Source organism: Micrasema longulum, unplaced genomic scaffold (genome assembly GCF_059751315.1).
Source record: "Micrasema longulum isolate JH-2025_06_02 unplaced genomic scaffold, ASM5975131v1 h1tg000873l, whole genome shotgun sequence".
NCBI classification, from domain to species: Eukaryota; Metazoa; Arthropoda; class Insecta; order Trichoptera; family Brachycentridae; genus Micrasema; species Micrasema longulum.
Window position 1 is genome coordinate 349,820 of NW_028278065.1, and position 20,531 is coordinate 370,350.

The window sequence follows — 20,531 nt, forward strand, 5'->3', positions numbered from 1 at the left end:
TTACAATGACTGCATGAAATTTATCTATTAAATTCCAACACCCATTTACGGGGTCATAACTGGAAGCTTTATTGTCCCCAATCCCACCTTAATCCCAAGAAAAACTTCCAAGAAAAATTTCCAGCAGAGTTTTTTCAGACTAGAATAAATTGCCAAGCCTAGTTGTCCATTACGTTTCGGTCAACCTGTACAAAAACTGTTTGGATGCATCTTTGAAAGAAGAAGAACGCAGACAAAAAGCAGAACACGAGATATAGGCGCACCTTTTATTATTTCTAACATAACAGTTGTTCCAGTGTATAAAGGTGCTGGATTTAAGGCAATTTGACTTTTTTTCTAAAAGAAGCATCGACATACTTCTGGTTGAACAATAAGGAGAGGTCTCAGCAAAATGTTCAAGCGTTTAATATTTTCAAAGAGCGTATTAAGCTCTCAAGAACCAAATCTATTTTCAACAGAGGAGTTCAGGACTGGGTATTCCTTGGCGTAGGAATTTGAGTAGGAAACTTCTTGGTAATTTTTCAATGATTTTAGATAATTGTTTGATGTAAATAAAATGTTTGTACCCCTTAAGAGAAAATGCGGTCTCACTTTTCTTTATACAAATGTATTCTCGTATTTGCGTGTCTCAATAGTTCTGTTTTTTCGATAAAATGTTTTTTATGGTAGCTAAAACCACCCAACAACCCAAAAAGCGCCCAATTTCATCTGCTGTCTTCGGACGTACGGTATACAAATGAGATAATATAACACGCCTGGTTAATATTAAGTCAGTTCAAACCACTGGCGGCTCCTGACCGAAAACATTGGCAGTGCATTTCTTTACATTTTGTCAACTTGTATATTATTAAGTTCAATAATATTATAATAGTATGACGGGTCTGACGTGATAAACGAGTAATAGTGTGACATCCCGCGCATCGGAACCAGAAACGCTAAATGCACTCAACATAATACGCACGTTATAGTTAACTAAATTCGAACTAATATCATGTCATTACGCATGTTCAATGTGACATTACAAACGAACTTTAAATCTGCGCATGCGTTGGCAATGCCCGGAATATGTATATTATCTTCTCCCTCTAATGCACAATTCATTGGTATGAAGCGTTGTCTGTCTCGCTCAAGTGACAATTTTAGGAGATATGATATATTTCTTACAAATTCAGAACAAAAGATTGTGCAAAACAGAATATGCACGGGGACGATTGCGCATGCGTAGACAAGATGATAAAATCGTCCGCTAGAGTCGATTTCGCTAGATCTTTTGGCGCTAGTATTGAATATTATGATGCTTACAAGTATAATATTGCAACGAATCCCTGTTTCTTTCTACCTACTTATAACATATTTTTACCATCAATAAAATTACTAATTTATTTACACAAATTTTTACTTGGCAGTGCACTGCAATTATGCACATACTAAGGAACCGCCTCTGGTTCAAACATAAGACACAGTACAGGCAGTAGACAATTAATTGTTCACTATCGTAGGTCACACGGGTTGACAAGCACTGGGTCCCGGATGGCCAAAGCAAAATAACACGTGGTCCTTGGGACGGCCGAGCTCTCTCTATCAAGTAACTTGATGCCTTGCACCGTACTTAGAAGTTTACGAAAGGGCCTACAGCCTGCATTCGTACTTAACAAGTTATTAAGCAGAACGGCAGGAAGACGACCCGGGATATTCTACTGGAGCTGGGAATCTGCCTTATAAAGGCCAAAATTATATGGGGATGACAAATTTAGGGGTCTCGCGGGGCATGGGGTAAGCGCGGGTGGCTGTAGGGATGTCAGAAGGATATCGCGTTGGAATGCGAGAGTATGCACATACACATAGAGGAGTCGATAATACGTTACTATGTTGTAAGAATAGGATAGGAATATTCGAAAAAATGTATTGGGATTAAAGCGGGTGCTATAATAACTACTTTTGAAAGTCGCGAACAATACCAACACAGAAAATTTCATTATGATACTCTTTCTTTAAAAAAATAACCCAATTGGTTCAGTTTTGGAGTGCGGAAAATAGGGACAGCAAAACGTTGATTTTAGTCAGGTAAAATTAGTCCGAAGTGCAGTTTTCTTTTTCGCTAGTATTGGAGAGGCATTTGTGAGAGATAAACTAAATACTTATTCATCAAAATTGACTGGCATCGCATATCCGCTTAAAGAAAGGCAGAAGTCTAGATATTTGTTTTTTACCTGAGGATGTCTCCTTGCCATAGAATTCATCGTCATAGTTCTTGGAAAGAGAGTAATCCGGTGGCAGCGCACAACCTACAATCAGAAGAATTACATTAAAAGATTAAAAGATTATCTTGCCCTCCACATACTGTACATCAGGGCTGGTATTCCGAACCCGATTATAGCGCGTTTTTACGTAGGTACCAAATACGCGCTATAACGCGCTGTAAACGTCCATATATGCGATTATGTAAAGCCTGCCATTGTATTTGTTGTGGCCAGTGGTTCAATCTACGCGACGATTTTCCTTGTCAAGAAAGGATAAATTAAATCGACTCATGCCCATTAATTGCATTCGTTCATTAATGTGTAGTTGAACGATGCTCGGTCGGCAATGTCGCATGATTCGCGGCCGACGACATCCGGTGTGTTTTTCAAAACGGGACAAGAGAGTTTTTGGGTGGCGGTCAGACTTGTGCTTCAAGGCTGACTTCTTATTGAAGATCATCACTCACTGCATTGTGCCTACGAAACCACTCGCTCGCTCGTCAAATAAAGTGATGGGGACGAAATGGCGATGGGCTTTCGATGTGGCGATGAGTCATCAATGTTAGTTCCGCTGAACTTGTCTACCAAGGTCAAGGGACACGGACCTACTACGTTATACGGGGGACCACAGTTATAGGAAAAACTGCCGCGAACGTCATAGGAAAAAACCTTTTACGAGTGTACATTATAGGGGGGTTTACTGTATGTGTACTGATACAGAAAAAAAATGGCTTTTAAATTCGAAAATCTTTTGTAATTAATTCAATTCGTTTCATTTATTGAATACATATACATAAAAAACATATATTCAATACGTACATATTATAAAAAATATTTTTAAAATACACGAAAGAGACTCATGTCAAAGTAGTAGGAGAATCCTGATCCGGAAAACCCCTCCGGATACACGGAACAGATCAATATTCAGAGCGATGTTGTTCAGCATAGCGGTAGCCCTTTCAACAGGCATAACCATAGGCAAGTTGGTCCTGTATATCGGAATATGAAACAATCTATGCTGACGCTGTCTTAGGTAATTATCAGGAACATACAAACCAATGCTCATCATAATCTCAGAATTATCGATCATACCGCGCAACAATCGATAAAAATGTGTAGTCAAATACACATTCTTTCTAGTCTCTAAACTTAGTCAAGCATACCCTGGAGTAACTTGGTCGGGTAGAGCCAAGAATAACACCCGCACTCTCTCATGTAGAGATATCTCAGAAACTTCTTTTGGATTTTCTCTATCATAAGAGAGTACTTCAGTTCATGTGGCCCCCAAATCATCAAGCCACTCTCGAGTCTACTTCGCACCGAGGAGTTGTAAAGATTTCTCAGTACGCGGGTATTTTCGAAAACCCTGGCAGTACGCAGAACAAATCCTAACATCTTCAATGCGTTACCACTGATTGTCTCTATGTGTTCATGAAATGTCAGGGTGTTCACAAATCTAACGCCCAGACCCTTAACATTCAATGTTCGTATCAGATTCTGGTCATTCATTTTGTAGCGAAAAAAAGAGTTTTTTGGGCCCTAGTGAAGAACGTGACCGAACACTTGGAAACATTACCACATATTATACAAGAAAAAAAGTCATTGCCAATTACCTATGGCAGTGAGGCAAGGCAGTGCCTTCCCGAACAGTTCTGGGTCGTAGTCCATCTTGCTGAGGGAGTCGAAGATATTGCTGAACAGCATCATAGTGAGACGTTTCTCCTCATCGGACGATGCTCCATAGAGGCCCTGGCCACCGGTGGACCCATAGTACTTGGCGCAGCGCTCGTAGTGAAGAGTCAGCAGCTAAAATATTCAGAAAATACCACATTGTTTTTATCAAATACGAGGGAAGCGATTTGCCGATGAATGTCGATAAATCGAATGAGATGGTTTTTAAAATAAATGAAAGTATGACAAAATGAGTGTGTGTGCGGACCAACTGCTGCTTCACACAATAATGACAGGAATAGATGACTGCACAGAACTACTTAGTTTAATAACAATACATGTGCCAGCCAGGATTTGTAGACGGTACCACCTGTTTCATGTACCAATAAGTAAAACATCGTATGGTAAAAATTCTTTTTTTTGTAGGACTTTTTCAGTGTACAATACAAAATTTAAAGTAATAGATTACACAAACATCACTCTGTCAGATTAAAAATTTACACTAAAAATGCATTATGAAACTTGGTAGACATTATAGACTGCCATCCACAGGTCGAAAAACACCGCGTTATGAAGGGATTAAATGAAGACTCACCCTTAAAGCGACAGTGGTGTATTCCGACAGTTTAGAGACATCTACAGTCAGTTTCCTTAACAATTTCAGCAACATGGACGGTTGCATTTGTGAGGTTAGAGCCACGAGGAAATCTGACACGGCCTCTCTCTGTCCTTTGGTGAGCATCCTGTTCTTCGATAACCTAAAAACATAATCAATACACATACTTAAACGACTTCAGAAGACATGCATTAGGCATATTTTTGGTCTAAAATATGACCAAAATGAAATGATTCAAGTATCAAATTCAAGAATCAGTTAAAAGAACAACGAATAAAGCACTTCAAGTAAAATTTTATTTTAATTTTCTAGAACCACAGATCTATATAGAATAACAAAAATTTGCACAGAAAAGGTAAAGATGATATTTAAGATAAAAAAGAATCAAATAAAGACAAATATTTCCTATAATTTAAACTACAACATTGTTCCGGACGCGCAGTATAAAATATGTAACTGTATAAAGTATAACCAAATAACTAGCTAGAATCCCCGGTATATGTACGACTGAGCGCTAGGCTCCCAATAAAGATAAATTATTCACTTTCGAGTCTGGCCTCAGTATTACTGGGGGAAAATATAGCCATAGAATATCTTCAATAATGTTAAAAATAAAATTGTAATCATCATGTTGCGCGCGTCGCGGCTGCCGACGAAATAGCCCGTACGAGCGCTAGGCTCCCGTATTTACGCCACCTGCGGCCGGCAGCATGTAGCGAGTGGTGGAGGTGAGCTACCCCCACCACTCCCAGGCAGCCGGAGCGGGGGGGACGGCTGACTCACGGGGCCCGACGCGCATCGCTTTATAAGGCATGTAATTTGTATCATTAAATCAGTTGAGTTCCTAACTCTGAACAGTTCAGACGCGTTTCATTCAGTTCTCCGCCCTGTTCGTCCTCCTGCACTTCGCTCCGCTCTGGCAGCTGACTGCCTTCGCCTTTCTACACCACTTAGACTGGGTGTAAAGTCCTTTTCAGGGCTATTGAGGTTGACTTGTGGTCGGCGCAGCTGTGCCCCTACCTTCCAACTTTGTCTTTGACTCTGTCTGGGAGGGCGGCTTCTCGTTTACGCCGGGAAGCCTGACTGCGGCAGACGCGGGTGACGAACCAGCGCACACGAGTGGTAACGCGTACGTTACAAACGTTACATAAAATAAATACAAGAACCGAAAATAATTTAACTTGCGAACAACTTAGGACTAACTGAAAAAGAAACAGTTTTGTGTATACAGCAATAAATTTCTACAATTCACTTTCTAATGACCTAAAAAATATACGTACTTAAAAAACAACTAAATAAAACAGTTCTTACAGCCCGTGCGACGAGTGATATGTGATTTATTTGCAGTATGTATTTAATTTTAATAAAATTTCAAGAGGGTGTCTATCTATTCTTTCCATGCTAATCCACGACCTCAAAACTACTTTAAACGGTATCAGTGATTTAATGTTTTGTCATTATTTAGGTATAAGATTGAAGGATCTTGGAACAACATGTAAGGAGTGCCTCTGTGCGAACTTAGTTCTGCATCCTGGAACTGACAGTACACTATCGGATCTACTGCTAATCCGATTTAAATTATTGCTTAATAATTCCCTATTTAAGTAAACATATTTCAGGCACTGAAACATATATGATTTTCTAAAACTAAGGAGTCCACTCTCTACGTATAGTGCATTACTAGGAAATAGTAATGTTTTGAGCGGCTTTGCACGTCCAAGACTCCTCCCCATCCTATTAAACCATATGCCATATGTGATTAAAGATTAAATTAAAGCGTAATATAACATTTTTTATTTTTCTTTGTTTAGTATATTTTTCAGTCTTTGGAAAGCATAAGATAAATATCTGAGTTTGTTAGTTAAGCTATAGTTTTTTCCCATTTTAGCCTATAATCTATGTGTATACCCAAATATTTAAAGCTTTTCCCTGAACTTATTTTGTAGCACTTCTTACAGATATCTACATTAAATTTTAAATCATGGATTTTAATTGACGAATTCTATGGGCAACTTTTGTTTGAGATTTGAAACGGCAAATACATGTTTTTTTCTTGATTTTCTTGATTTAAATTTGTTTCATGCCAATTACTAAAAAGTATTACAACTATTGTAATACTTTTTGCGTCATTAAAGGTTGACTCCCATGTTTTATTATAAACAATAATAGCAGTTTAAATGTATCTATGCAGGTCTACCAATGAACAAAATTACTCGCCTACAATCTGTATTGAATGCCGCAGCGAGACTTATTTTCGGAATCTCTAAGTTCAGTCATATCACTCCACTACTTCGAGAACTACACTGGCTACGTTTTCCACAGAGGGTTGAATACAAACTCTGTTGGCTTATGTATAAGTCACTGCACAACTCGGCTCCGGAATATCTAAGGGAACTATGCATTCCAGATGAACTAGCTGACAGGCGTCTCACGCTTAGATCAGCTACGTCTTCGGCGAGAGGAAAAGTTATTATACCTCTACGCAAACAGCGCACTAAATTTAGTGAACGCGCATTTGCGGTCGCAGGCCCTATGGCATGGAATGCTCTCCCATCAGAGGTGCGAGGCTGTGAAAGTGAAGTGATGTTTCGGAAAAACCTTAAAACCCACTTGTTCTCTAAATCATTTGAATAAATCCGTAGCACGTGACAACAAAATAAATTATTTTAATTAAATTACAAATTTAAAAGCTTCAATTAAATTAACTTAACAAAAGAATCACCATGTAAAGCGCCCTTGAGGTATTTTATTAAGAAAATGGCGCTATATAAGTTATCCATAATAAATAAATAAAAGCAGTGTGATCAGGTTGAATGGTATTTACATACCTGTAAACTGTATGGAGTGTGGCGTCAAGCAAGCTAGCGTAGTTCTCGGCTTCATTGTAGAAATTAGAGTGCTTGATTAGCAGAGGAAGGATGGAGTTTCCAATGTACCGATTCATCGAGAGAGCCATATCCGACTCGCAGCCGTCATTCTGAAAAATGAGAGAAAAGGAGATCGTTTATATGCGTAATGACACAGTTATCACAAACATTATCAAAATGGAGGCATTCTGTAGTATAACCACTGATAATTACCCTATCCAGCATGGTGGCAGCTCTGAGATCTGGTAAGAACGCCTCTTCCAGGAGCCGGAAGAACAACTCTTGGGTCTCTATTCCGTAAACTCTCTCGAGGAAAAGCACGATGCTCTGTTTGTGTCCGGGAATCAAGCCCGATGGCATATCTGAAAAAAGCAGATTTTATCAATAAAAATTTCTTTAATTATTATTAACATCCATTTTCAATTTTTTTTAAATTAATAATTTTCATAAATGTTACATTTTTAAAATTCTATACATATCTACTTTTATATATTTAGTACATGTTATAACTGTAAATCTCCAAAAAAGAGACTTACTCTTCTGCTTGGAGAGTGACTCACACTGTTATAGTTATTTATTTATTAGAGTTTATATAATTTTGAATATACGAGTAAACAAACCAACAAACAAACCATCACGCTGCTTTCTCGCAGGGGTAGGCAGAGAGGATAGAACGCAATAACACTCTATCTTGGAATACAGAATTCCTCTACATTCATACATCTTCTCATGCACGCACGCCGATTATTCCTACTTTTGACATGTCCATCTTCAAGTATTTGATGGACTTGATCATGCCATGTCTTTCTCGGTCTTCCTCGTTTTCCGCATCCATCAAAATTTGCATCGCAGATCCTTTTATCCGTTCTTTCGCTGTCCATTCGCTCTACATGACCAAACCAACGCTGCACCCCTTTCTAGATTCTGTCGATAATGCATGTCTCAGCCTTACACAGTACACAGATCTCGACATTTGTGCACCTATCATGCATAGTTTTTCCACACATTTGCCTGAGGGATCGCATTTCAACAGCATTCAACCCACTTTCCAATTCCATACTTCGCTCCCATACATTAGAGTTGGCACTAGAACTCCGTTGTGAACTGCTAGTTTAGCCTCCTGCGATAAAAATTTGCTTGCCAAAGTAGATTTCATTTCATTTCATTACCATTCACCCTGTTCCCGGCACTCACCCTCCTTTCCATCCCCAGTAAACATACTTCCCAGATACACAAATTCTTCTACCTGATTCAGAATATCTCCGTTCACACTGATCTCACATTTAGTTATATTTTCATCCCTCTCAAAAACCATCACATACCAGTACATGAGAAAAAAACAAAAACATAGGATATATAAATAAAAGCAGAAAATAATAATACATTATACTAATCAAAATTTAATGCAGTTTTTATACTTGTTCAAAAAATTTCTTTAGATTTACTTTAAATTTATTAAAAAAATATATACGTTTTAATAGTTTTTAGTTCATCGGGGAGATTATTGTAATTTTTGACACCTTTGAAGACGAGGTTGTCAAAAATTATAGAAAGAGGACAAAGAGAGTGATAAATTATCAACACCGTTTTCCTAGGAAAGCACTCTCTAGTCACCGTTACGATGGATGGCCACCGCATCACCGTTCACTACGGCCGTTAAGATACGGCCACCGCTGTCCTAGGAAACCCTAGCATAAGTGGTTACATACAAATACTTACTGACATTTGTTAAATATACTTTAAAAAAACATTAAAGATAATATTATTAAACTAGCTGACCCGACAGACGTTGTCCTCAACCAAGTGTTGTATCTTATTCGCCATGTAATAAATACGCATTAAACAGCAACCTCGTGCCTTCTGTCAATCTCTAACTGGGGTAGGAACTCCAACCAACACCCAACAACCTAATCCGACATTGGTGACCCCGACGTGATCGTATCACGCAGTGGGCTCGCGGTTTGCGCGCGCACAGCGGTCCAGTCTCCGTGAATGTGCGGTAATTATACCTACAAGGTAAAACCTGAAAATGGTTTTGTAAAACTATAATATACTAGCGGACCCGACAGACGTTGTCCTGCCCGAACGTTGGCTTGCCTGCTATTATCTTGGAATCTTAGGTACCTAGGTACTTGTTTGTGATTCAATTCCAAAACCAAAAATAGTTAATATTCAAATATTGAATTTAAGTAGGTACCTAAGTACTTGTTTATGGTTGAATCCCAAAACATAAAATAAATATTTTTTCAAATATGACATTCTTTTTGCAAACGTCAAACTCCGGTCTTCTCACCAACAGAGGGGTGTACTTATGTTGGAATACGATTTTTTAAAATGTATCGAATTAAATATTATTTTAGTATTACCAAAAATCCAGTAAAAAGAAATAAATGGGTAGAAATTATAAGGAATTTAAGGAAAGAGTCTGATTTAGACCCACAAAAACGAATGTTGTTTGTAAACATTCAAAAACAAACTTCTTTCCATTTTTTTGTAAATGCATTCTCTTCGAATGCAACCCTGTTAGATCGACGTATGAAACATTTATGCTCCTAACTTCTTTTTTACATGTTAGATTGAAGATTTTAATATCTACGAACACGCACAGCGCAAAGATCTATATTTCTGTGAAAACCGCACGTAAATCGGTAAAGCCGCTTAGGAGGAGTACTGTGACATCACACGTAGATAGGAATTTTATATATAAAGATACACTTACCAGATTTGGGTCTTTCTTCTCCCGCGGCAGGGTTTAGCAGGGTGAATCTCAAGCTTAGTACACCCTGTAGATCTTCCAAGGGAACCAGAGAACGCAGGATGGCTCTGGCTCGTAAGGACTCATTTTTACCCTAGAAAATAAACCAAATTTGTATCGTTGTCGTAAGCGCCGTATCTAAAGTCTATTAACAAATAAAAAAAATTAAAAAAACCACTCAACTTCCGCATTATCAAAATAATTGAATCAAATAATATAGATTTTTTTATTTATATCCCTACAGAGATGAGGTAGAATTTTTTCAAATTCAAGATTCAGGATTATGGATATTCGAGCGTTTACAGGGCTTATGACCTGTCATTGGCTGGGTTAAGTGGCCACTTTATGTAGGTACTACAACATTCCCCATTACGCTTATTTTAGCGAATATCCACACGAGGTAACATTTTTGGTTTTTGTATATATGCTACGAATCAAGAACCCATCCACAAGCGAGTTGGAAGCGCCATCTATGCATTGATATTGAAGTTAAGTATTTAATTAGCAGATTATTTTATTTTATGTAGTTAAGACTCATCAGCCGAGTTAAATTAAGTACTAGTAAACGCCTGCAGATGACTCTGCAATTTATTTTTACTTATAATAAACTACTTATAATACTTACTTATACTTACTTATATTATATATATAAGTAAAAACAAATAATATAGACCTAAAACTAAGAATACTCCTAATCAAGACCTATGTATGGAGTATCTTGATGTATGGCTGCGAGACATGGTGCCTATCCGAAAGAAATAAACGGAGAATAGAGGCTTTTGAGATGTGGTTCTATAGAAGACTACTAGGAATTTCCTGGAGAGACCACATTACAAATGAGGAGGTTCTCCAAATCGAAGGTGCAAGGCACCTGCTCAGGACCTTGTCCGAAAGGCGAGCGAGATGGATCGGCCATGTAATACGTCAAGAAGGCCTCCCGCATGTCATAATGGAGGGAATGACCGAGGGGACAAATTCTAGGGGACGCCCACGCCGAGAGTACCTGGAGGACCTATTAGAGGACGTGCGCTGCTCATCATATGTTGACTTTAAAAGAGCCGCACAAGACAGGGAGGAATGGAGGAGAGGAATGAATGTAATTGCTGCCAGCCAATCCCAGGATTGAGACCAGAGAAGAAGATTAATATTATTACTAATGATGTCTTTTTTTTATTTGAAGACCATCCATGTTAATAGTGGTTTTAATGAGATTACTCAGCAATCTTCAAATAACGCAATTTAATGTTAGTGCTCTGGGAGTAATTCATTATTTTATTATTATTATTTATTTTAATTAGTTCTATGATTAACATAGTCTAATATATATTTACAACACAATATTTACATCTTTACTTATTCTAACATTATTTATCACTATTAATAACCTAATTTATAATATTCACTGTTTCATATGTACATTTTCATTAATAATATTCACTATTTACACTATATATTACCTAATATTTTTCACATATATACTTTTTACATTTAATTTTAAATATATTTACATTAATTTCATTTTTTATGCTTTCTGGCATCTCAAATAGTTGTATTCCCTTGTACATGCGGCAGTTCTGGGACATTGCTTTTGATTTCTTTTCCAGTCTTATAGTTTTAGATCTTCTTGTTGCATAGTTTCTATGAAAGAACTTATTATTTTTTAGTTTATTTTGAAAATATCTCGGAACTATTCCTTTAATAATTTTGTTTATTTCATTAGCAACATTGAATTTAATTCTTTGATCAATTGTCGTGATATCTAGAAGTTGAATATTTTTTTTAACTTTTGTTCGTCTCCCACATCTTAATGTTATCCTCATCGCTTTGTTTTGTATTATTTGGAGTCTCTTTAGATCTCCTTCATTACTGAAATATAAAATACTGGAGCAATAATCAATGTAGGGAACGATAATACTTTTAAATATCAGCAGAGAGGTTTTAATGTCGGGGAATGACCATGGCCTGGCCTCCAAATACGTCAATTTTGGTGGCCAATTTCAACGAGTTGGTAGGAGAATTAGTTCAGCCGTATGAATCTCACCCACATGATAAAGGTTTCAGCTCTTTGGTGAATGTTACACAGTGTGTAAAATGGCCACTTAAACCAGCCAATGACAGGTCATAAGTCCTGTAAATGCCTATACTCCCATATTCCCTTATCAAAAATGTTTTCTTTCTCTGTTGCAACAAATTTAAATATGAACTCCTCCCTAGGGAGAAAATCCAGCCAGTCTGCAAGCATTTGCACATACTCAAACATTGTTGAATTAACTACCTGGTAAAAGAAGAAGTATAAAAATTGGAAAATTGTTTTCAGGCGTTGCCTAGTAGGTGAATTGGTTCAGCCGGATGAATCTCACCCACATGATAAAGGTTTCAGCTCTTTTACTTCACAAAAGTCAACAGATGGAAGAGTTGAGGAAATGTGGATGTTTAAACATGGGTAGAAAGATGAATGTTACACAGTGTGTAAAGTGCCCACTTTAACCAGCCAATGACAGGTCATAAGCCATGTAAATGCCTAGACGTCCATATTCCCTTCTCAATAATATTTTCCCTCTCTGTTGAATTAAATTTTATATGAGCAACTCCCTAGGGAGGAAATCCAGCTAGTCTGCAAGCATTTGGACATACTCAAAACATTTTTGAGTTGTGAATAACTCACTATTAGAAAATGGAAATCAAGTTGGGTAGAGTGGGGTCGAACCTCGGACCTCTGATCTGTGAGTCCGCAATACTAGCCACGGGACAATAACCCGATTCAAATAATATAGTTAAACTTAACAAAAGATGTTTTAATGCTAATTTTTCAAAATCATAATTAAAATTTAGCGAGTACTCTCAGGTAAAAATCCTGCAAAAAGAAATCGACTGGAGATTAGTCGGTCTGATGATGTACTGGTTATTACGTTTGCCAGGTATTTAATAAGTAAACAATTGTAGATCCACATCTATCCATGCCGTGTAGATTTTTGCCGTGGTGCAAAATGGGCCAATCATGCGATATCACGCAGTGGGCTCGTGGTTTGCATGTGCACAGCGGTCCAGTCTCCGTAAATGTACGGTAGTAGTTTTAAAGCATGTATTACCTGAGCAATGACTCCTGCGTCCGGAGCACACCTTCCCAGCAAGTCTACCAAGGTGCAGTAGAAACACAGAATAGCAGCGCCGGTATCAATGTAGTCTTCATCCTCTTCAGACTCAGGCAGAGGGTGGCTGAACTCCATGACCTATGAAAAAAATAACATTGATTACTGTAATGTAGGGAACTTTATGATGATGGAATCTTTATCATCATGGTACTGTTCCGGCAGCTAATCTTTGCTGGTGCGCCTATATCTCGTAAACTGCTTTTTGTCTGCATTTTTCTTCCTTCCAAATGGTATTTGTATCGGTTGACCGAAATGGAATGGTCAACTAGACAACAAATTTATTCCAATCTGAAACCACTCTGCTGGAAAGGAAGTTTTTCTTGGGACGGAGGTGGGATTGGGGACAATAGAGCTCCAATGGCGCTACAGCCCATATCGAGCTTTGGCCTCCTGCATCTTTCGCCTCCAACTCTGTCTGTCCTCAGCCGCCGTCTTCTAATTTGCCACCTGGAAAAACCACGCTGCATCCTTTCTCACTTCATTCTCCAATCTCAGCCTGGGTCTTCCCACGGATCTCCTTCCACTCAGGTGTCCACTCATTAATATTTTAGGGACACGTGGATCAGGCATTTGCTCTACATGTCCGGCCCATTTTAATCTAAGCAACTTCATAATTTTATCTTCAGAAGCTCAATATCTTTAGTGAAGTAGGGACTCCATACTCCAATAGGGGTCTTATTTAGGTCTTGTATATTATACTCAAACTAAAATACCATCTTTGCTCGAGATACACACTGTCAACTTTCAGGAGGCGAGTGAAGTGAATACTCACGTGCATTATGCCATCAGCGCCGCCGTGAGTGTCCGCCAGCTTCCTCCTATCGGCGATCTTCTCCGACATGGTGTTGGCATCGACAATGGCCCTCAGCAGCCCCTCTCCCTCCCCGCGCAGAGCGGGCCCGAGGCACTCGGGTCGGCGAATCAGCAGGCGGATGACGAGGTTGGCATTTTCCTCGACGCTCTCGCCATTCACCTACAATTCAAAAGTAATTAGCATTTTTTTTTTATTTGAAAATTTATTTATAAACCCTTATGGATTATTACATTCATTTTATAAAAAAATAATAATTTAAACCAGCAGAAAAGTTAGCCATCAGCGTAGGCGGGGTATTCTAAAATAGGTGAGGAATTTGTGAATCTAGGACTTATTATTTAGTTTATAAACAGATTTACAGGTTAAATTATCGTAAATAGAAACAATAAAAAATGTATACATAAAAATAGAAGGGCCTGCCATCCAATAACATGTACACTTAATTATACTAAAATAAAGCAACAACGGTTTTATCCTCTCGTTATCTGCTGTGATCACACCGTGATCACACGATTCCATTGCTCGAGGTTCGCGACGTGGACGCTAACGAGTAGGACTAGTCAGTAGTGTTGCCGGTGTAATGCAACTGGGCGTTCGCAGCATTTTATAGAGTAACATCCTCCAGCAAGATGTGACTCACGGTGACCCTACTGACAGTTTGAACCCAAAAACAATTTTAAATACAAAATGAAAATAAGTCAATATTAATTTGACTTTGAGATCTGAGTAAATTTGGCATGTAAAACAATAACATCTAGTTGTTGAGCTTGAAAATTCAAGGAAATTGCAGTACATACCTCAGATCAAATAATTTTTGAGATGATATAAGGCGCATGCACCGTTTGGTGCAATGGCAACACTTTGTAAAAAATGTTGCCAGTTTGGAAAATAAATATTAGCATTTTTTTTTTCATCGGTAGATCAAAATTCATCATACGTCTTGATACATACAGATGAAGATAGTGACTGTTATGTACATTCGTCTTTTATTAATCGGCCCTTTGGGTCAACGTTTATTGGCCATCCAAACTTCTGACAGCCAAAAGATAAATAATTACCCAAACACAGAAGCGCAGGAAATCAAGATATCTCTCTCCATCCACTGGATCCCAGCCGAGGTCCGGGTAGCCCTTTTCCACCAGCTCTGAGTTGGACTGAAGGCCGCATCGCGAGAGATATATGGCGATCTTCTCGAGATAGTGCTCTCTGGAAGAAAACAACTTCCATCAATTTGGTGGCAATATTTTAGTATGGAATTGCGTAATATTTGAAATGAGCAATTTCAGTGCAACGGGAATTTGGACATAAAAATGTTTTCTGACACGTGGTAAAAATTAGACGATCTAATTGTACGGCAATGTTTCTAAAAAATGTATGAAAAAATAATAGTAACTCTTAAACAATATTTTGAGATTGTCCAAATTTTTGTAGACAAGGACTGGATTCAACTCCCTGGGGAGCTGTTTATATTAACATATTACAACAGAGATGAAGAACATTTAAGAGAAGGTAATATAGAAGTCCAGGCATCTACAGGGCTTATGACCTGTCAATGGCTGGTTTAAGTGGCCACTTTACACACTGTGTAACATGTAGGTGAAATAATTCAATTAGTTGAATCTCACCTGCATAAATAAAGGTTTCAGCTCTTTAACTTCACAAACATCAACAGATGAAAGAATTGAAGGAATATAGATGTTCAAATATAGGCAGAATGGTGAATGTTACACAGTGTGTAAAGTGGCCACTTAAACCAGCCATTGACAGGTCATAAGCCCTGTAGATGCTTGGACTTCTATATTACCTTCTCTTAAATGTTCTTCATCTCTGTTGTAATATGTTAGTAACTCTTAAAGCCTGTTGGGTTGAAAAAAATACGCGCGTAGCAGTGGGGCGTCAGATTAGACCCAGTTTTTAAAAATCACCTCTTCTGAGTTTTTTTAATAGTTTTTTCACACATATCTACGCTTTACGTGACATACAATTTGCCAAAGTCATAGCTTGCCCACCGCATACCGCACACCGCAGCTGATGACATAAGTCTCCTTGGCGTTGCCCACATACACGGAAAAGTTGCTCGTTGTCGAACGAGAAAAGCTGTCCGAAGGAGCTCTCTGTAATCTGTTAGCAAGAAGGTAATCCAGAAGTACATAATATGTACTTCATTGGATTGAGAAAAGAGGGAAGTGAATTCTTCACTGACTGGGATTAAATTAATTGGACATGATCAATTCGCCGAAATGATTAAAAAACTTTTTAAAAGCCTTGAAATTCTTTTCGGAAGCCACCAGATCTGTAGATCCGATAGGACCTCTAACAGGGCCACGGGTAGTAGCGAGAAGCTTCATTCGGTAATTATAGAGAGGGGGAAAGGGACAAGGTCACACGATGTGTTCAGAAGACTGATTTGGATATCCGCAGCAGCACGAAGGGGAATCAACAATATTTAAAACAAATAGTTTGTCATTAAATTTGCCATGACCTGATAAAAACTGCTTAGTCCAGTAATTGGAGATAACCCAAAAAGATTTTAAGAGCTGGCGGATTGAAGGGAAAAAAAAGGTAACCCTCCCTGAAGGGGAAGATTCCCATCGCGATTGCCAAGCATCAAAAAGAGTAATTATTTCTTAAGTTGGGAGTAGACGGAGGCCACCAATGAATGAAGAACGCTTTCCTGGACCTCCAGATACAACGGGGACAAGCTCGTTAGAACTGGGAGAGCATCCATCGAGCATTTTCTATTTGCTCTAGCAAGAGCCAGGAGAGGTTGCCTTTGTCCGCTTAAAATAATTCGCCTAAAATATTGCAACTTGCATCGGTGTGTCCAACAGCCAGCTGCATAGCACAAGATGCCTAAGAAAATGGATTTATAATAGACCGTTGAAGGTTTAAAAGACAACCCCCAGCTGCATCTGGCCAAGATTGCAACTTTGTGGAAAGCCTTCTTTACTAAATTCACAGCTTTCCCAGCATGGGAAGTACAAATTGCCAATGTCACAGTAAAAGAAAGTTGAAGTGGTCGAACATGACGCGCTCGTTCTGGCTATATATTCGTTGATATTTACTTTTTTTCCCATTATGAACAATTATCAATAATAAAAATAATGTGACCTTACTGGGGTTACCCGTGCCATGGACACTTAACAATATTAAAAAAAAAATGTTTTTACTTCTGAGAATAAACAAAGAAGACATAATATACAGAGATAATTAACAAAATGTTAGACAGTTTCAACTACAATGGAATTATGTTTAGATTTGATTTATGTGTACATATATTATTTGTAATACAAAATGCACAACAAAAGAACAAAAACATAAAATAAACTCTACATTTGTGGAGTGGTTGATTCAATATTGGTTTGAACGAATGAGACAATCCATTTTACTTCTATCCAGCTCTACTATTCATTTTTTTATAGCCTTTTTGAACATTTTCTCGTTACTAATTGTTTTAATGGACAGTGTAAGTAGATTTTAGATTTTAATTGAATAATACTCAAAATCCCTTTGTCCGAAAGTGGTATTACTTTGTATTTGTGTTGAGAATCCAGTGAATATATTATTAATATCATACCTCAAGGCCAGAGCAAGCTCCGTGTTCTCCATGAGGCTGGAGTAGGCCACGTCCAGGGGCGTAGAGCCTCGCAGCGAGGGCCGCGAGAGGAGGATGTTGGAGTTCTCCAGCAGGAAGTCGAAGTGGTCGAACATGGCGCGTTGGTTCTGCCGGCCTGTGCGGCAGAAGTAGCACAGGAAGCGGCAGCAGGCCACAACCATCTCGTGCGAAGTGTCCTGCGAAGACAACAAACGTAAATTTATCCATGTGTGTCATTTATTAGATGCAATTTGCAGATTGCTTGCGCGCAATTATAAATTATTGAAGCAATAGCGTATGAATATTCGATTTTTCCGATTTAGAATCTTGGTTGAGTCGATAGTTTGTTTCAATGTATTTTAGCCAGAAGAATCATATGTAAGCAGATACTAGCTTTTTGGTTTTGTGAGGTTGCTACGGTTGACGGGATATTTTTGGTTTGGCTACACTGTTTGGCCCACGCGCTCTTCTCTTCGCTTTTTCAACTGATTATGTTTGTACGCTTTTTGAATTGATAAAAATATTGTCCTCTATTTGCCGTGGAAGTTGTTATAACTTCACCTTAACTCGCACAACGCCGCAAATTTATCAGCAATTCGTCGCCTTTCTTCATAATCCGCCGCCTCAAGACGCAATAGTGTGCCTGCAGTGTTCCGTTCACCAATTTCCTGACAGCGTGAGCTGATCGCCGACAAGGAAGAAGACTCAACACCAGGTTAGTCAGTGTTATTACACGTTGAATTTCTCTGGTCTGAGTACATTTCCGATAGATTTTTGGCTGCATCCACTAGCTCATATTATCAGTTTGGAGAATTGACTTATTGTTCCGCTATCATAAATCAAATCACCAAATCTCTTATTTTTTGCATGTGTATTGACTACACAGCACCGTACTGCGCGAACGTTTTTGGCACAGTGAGGAAAGTGTTAAAGACCTGGGCTCGAAGGCAAGAACTAATTTACAGGGACCCATCTCAATAGATCTACACAGGTTGCAGTGATATCAGAAGCTTATTTAGCACTGACCCCTATTATTCAGAATAAGAACCAATAATAACAAGAACTAAACCAGGGTCATTTACCAATTAATATAATATAGAAAACGTTTTTACCCTCATCTATAAAATGAAATGAATGTGAGTCACAACGAATTGCACGATAATTGGTGGGAAAACGAATTCTCACGCAGGGGCTCGAAATAGCGGGAGGCGAAGCCCTGGGGCTCGAAATAGCGGGAGGCGAAGCCCTGGGGCTTCCACGAAATTATTGAACGGAGTGAACTGTAATTAAATTTAATGAAAACTAAGTGAGTATCTATGTTATGCGGTATACAGTGTCAATCGGTCATAACCCCAACAAATGAGATGGATAAGGAAGAGAGGCTACTAACTTTATCTTCGTTCTTGATGGACTTGCCAGATCCGACTTGGCACTGGCAAGCGGCACTAACACGAGGGCAGGCCTCGATTTGGAGCTCAACACTGGTGGTTGGTGAAAACAAAGTTTTATGATGCGGCACATGTTCAACGAAATAAACGCGCGATGTACGACACGAGATCCTAATGTGGCGGGTGATCTAAGGATACTGAGGTGGGAAGTGAACAGTGATGTGGGTAAAAGGATGTAGAAGTTGTGACAATACTTGACCCATGCATACCCACATAATTCACAACCAATAACAGTCTATACTATACAGTCCGTTGTTCTAACACGCTGCTTGCCTGTAATCTTTTGATTATATATATTACCTTTTCTTTTGCAACAGGCTGCCCATCTTGATCTGGCTGAGGTTGAGCTTGTGCGTCACTCTGTGCCTGCGCTCTCCTCCCGAGCGTATTCATCATAACCGCCATTACGTTCTCGTGTACTCGCAAAACTCTAAAATTGAAGGAACAACAAAAAAAACATTAAAAGAAACAACCATAAATAAATATCGTCATCATCCCACTTTCCGCACCCAGTGGGGTATGGCAATGAGTTGTGATGACGCTTACAAAGATAATCTCATATAGTCAATCTTACCTTATGAGATCTGGATGTTGGAAGAATGTGTGATTGTTGACTAGTTTCCTGTTGGGAAGAGAAATAAACATTTAAGGTACACTGTGGTTTGCACGATGCAGATTAATATTTTAACTGTTCGAATGCCAGAGCGTAGATCTCAGCTCTCAGCTCAAAATCGTTAAGCAAAATTTGCCTCTTTTTTCTACAATCACAGACTGCTGCCTGCTAGTAAAAAAATAATAACGTATCCCTAACTGTATGAGGCCAATAGCCCTGTGTTGAGTTGGTATTATTAAGGCCATTTTGTAGCGCTGTGAAAGCTAGGATAACGTTGCACTAGTTATCGTGCCTGCAGTGCCCCCAAGTGGCGATGAAGGGAAGTCACGAAGAAGGTCACGTGGTAGACGCACTCACCGGTGGCAGTGTGAATATATGATTGTGCAACAAAAGGATTACAAAACTACAAACTACAAACTTACTACAAACTACAAACTTACAAAACTATAAAGCTTCATCTCACAATACATACTTGTATGTCAATAAATACTTACTTTGTTATATTTTCCCCGAAATTCAAATATAAATACTTAAATTCCCCATTACCTATTAAACACTTAGCCTCACCCTTAACCATTGGTTTTTCCCTCAATTACGATTAATGTACATGCTATAGTTCATAAGATTATTTTTATTTTCTACTTAAGTACCTTGAATTATATATCTATATAAGGACATTCAATCCAAATAATCTTCACATTCGTTTGAAAATTCCTTAATAAGGCGAAACAATTGCCACGAAGTTTTTATTTTTATATGT

At 38.5% G+C, this 20,531-nt stretch overlaps 1 protein-coding gene across 2 annotated transcripts in view; it reads right to left on the reverse strand.

Annotated features, from left to right (window-relative positions):
- Nucleotides 1-20,531, reverse strand: part of RyR (Ryanodine receptor) — a 126,614-nt gene that overhangs the window by 93,939 nt on the left and 12,144 nt on the right. For both annotated transcript variants that reach the window (XM_088231329.1, XM_088231328.1), the window contains exons 8-19: nucleotides 19,733-19,780; nucleotides 19,459-19,588; nucleotides 17,693-17,907; nucleotides 15,174-15,321; nucleotides 14,074-14,274; nucleotides 13,239-13,379; nucleotides 10,114-10,243; nucleotides 7,608-7,756; nucleotides 7,356-7,504; nucleotides 4,507-4,669; nucleotides 3,854-4,046; nucleotides 2,211-2,285 (exon numbers count right to left, since the gene is read on the reverse strand). In XM_088231329.1, the coding sequence (XP_088087455.1) occupies nucleotides 2,211-2,285; nucleotides 3,854-4,046; nucleotides 4,507-4,669; nucleotides 7,356-7,504; nucleotides 7,608-7,756; nucleotides 10,114-10,243; nucleotides 13,239-13,379; nucleotides 14,074-14,274; nucleotides 15,174-15,321; nucleotides 17,693-17,907; nucleotides 19,459-19,588; nucleotides 19,733-19,780 (1,742 nt within the window). The remainder of the gene's footprint in view (nucleotides 1-2,210; nucleotides 2,286-3,853; nucleotides 4,047-4,506; nucleotides 4,670-7,355; nucleotides 7,505-7,607; nucleotides 7,757-10,113; nucleotides 10,244-13,238; nucleotides 13,380-14,073; nucleotides 14,275-15,173; nucleotides 15,322-17,692; nucleotides 17,908-19,458; nucleotides 19,589-19,732; nucleotides 19,781-20,531) is intronic.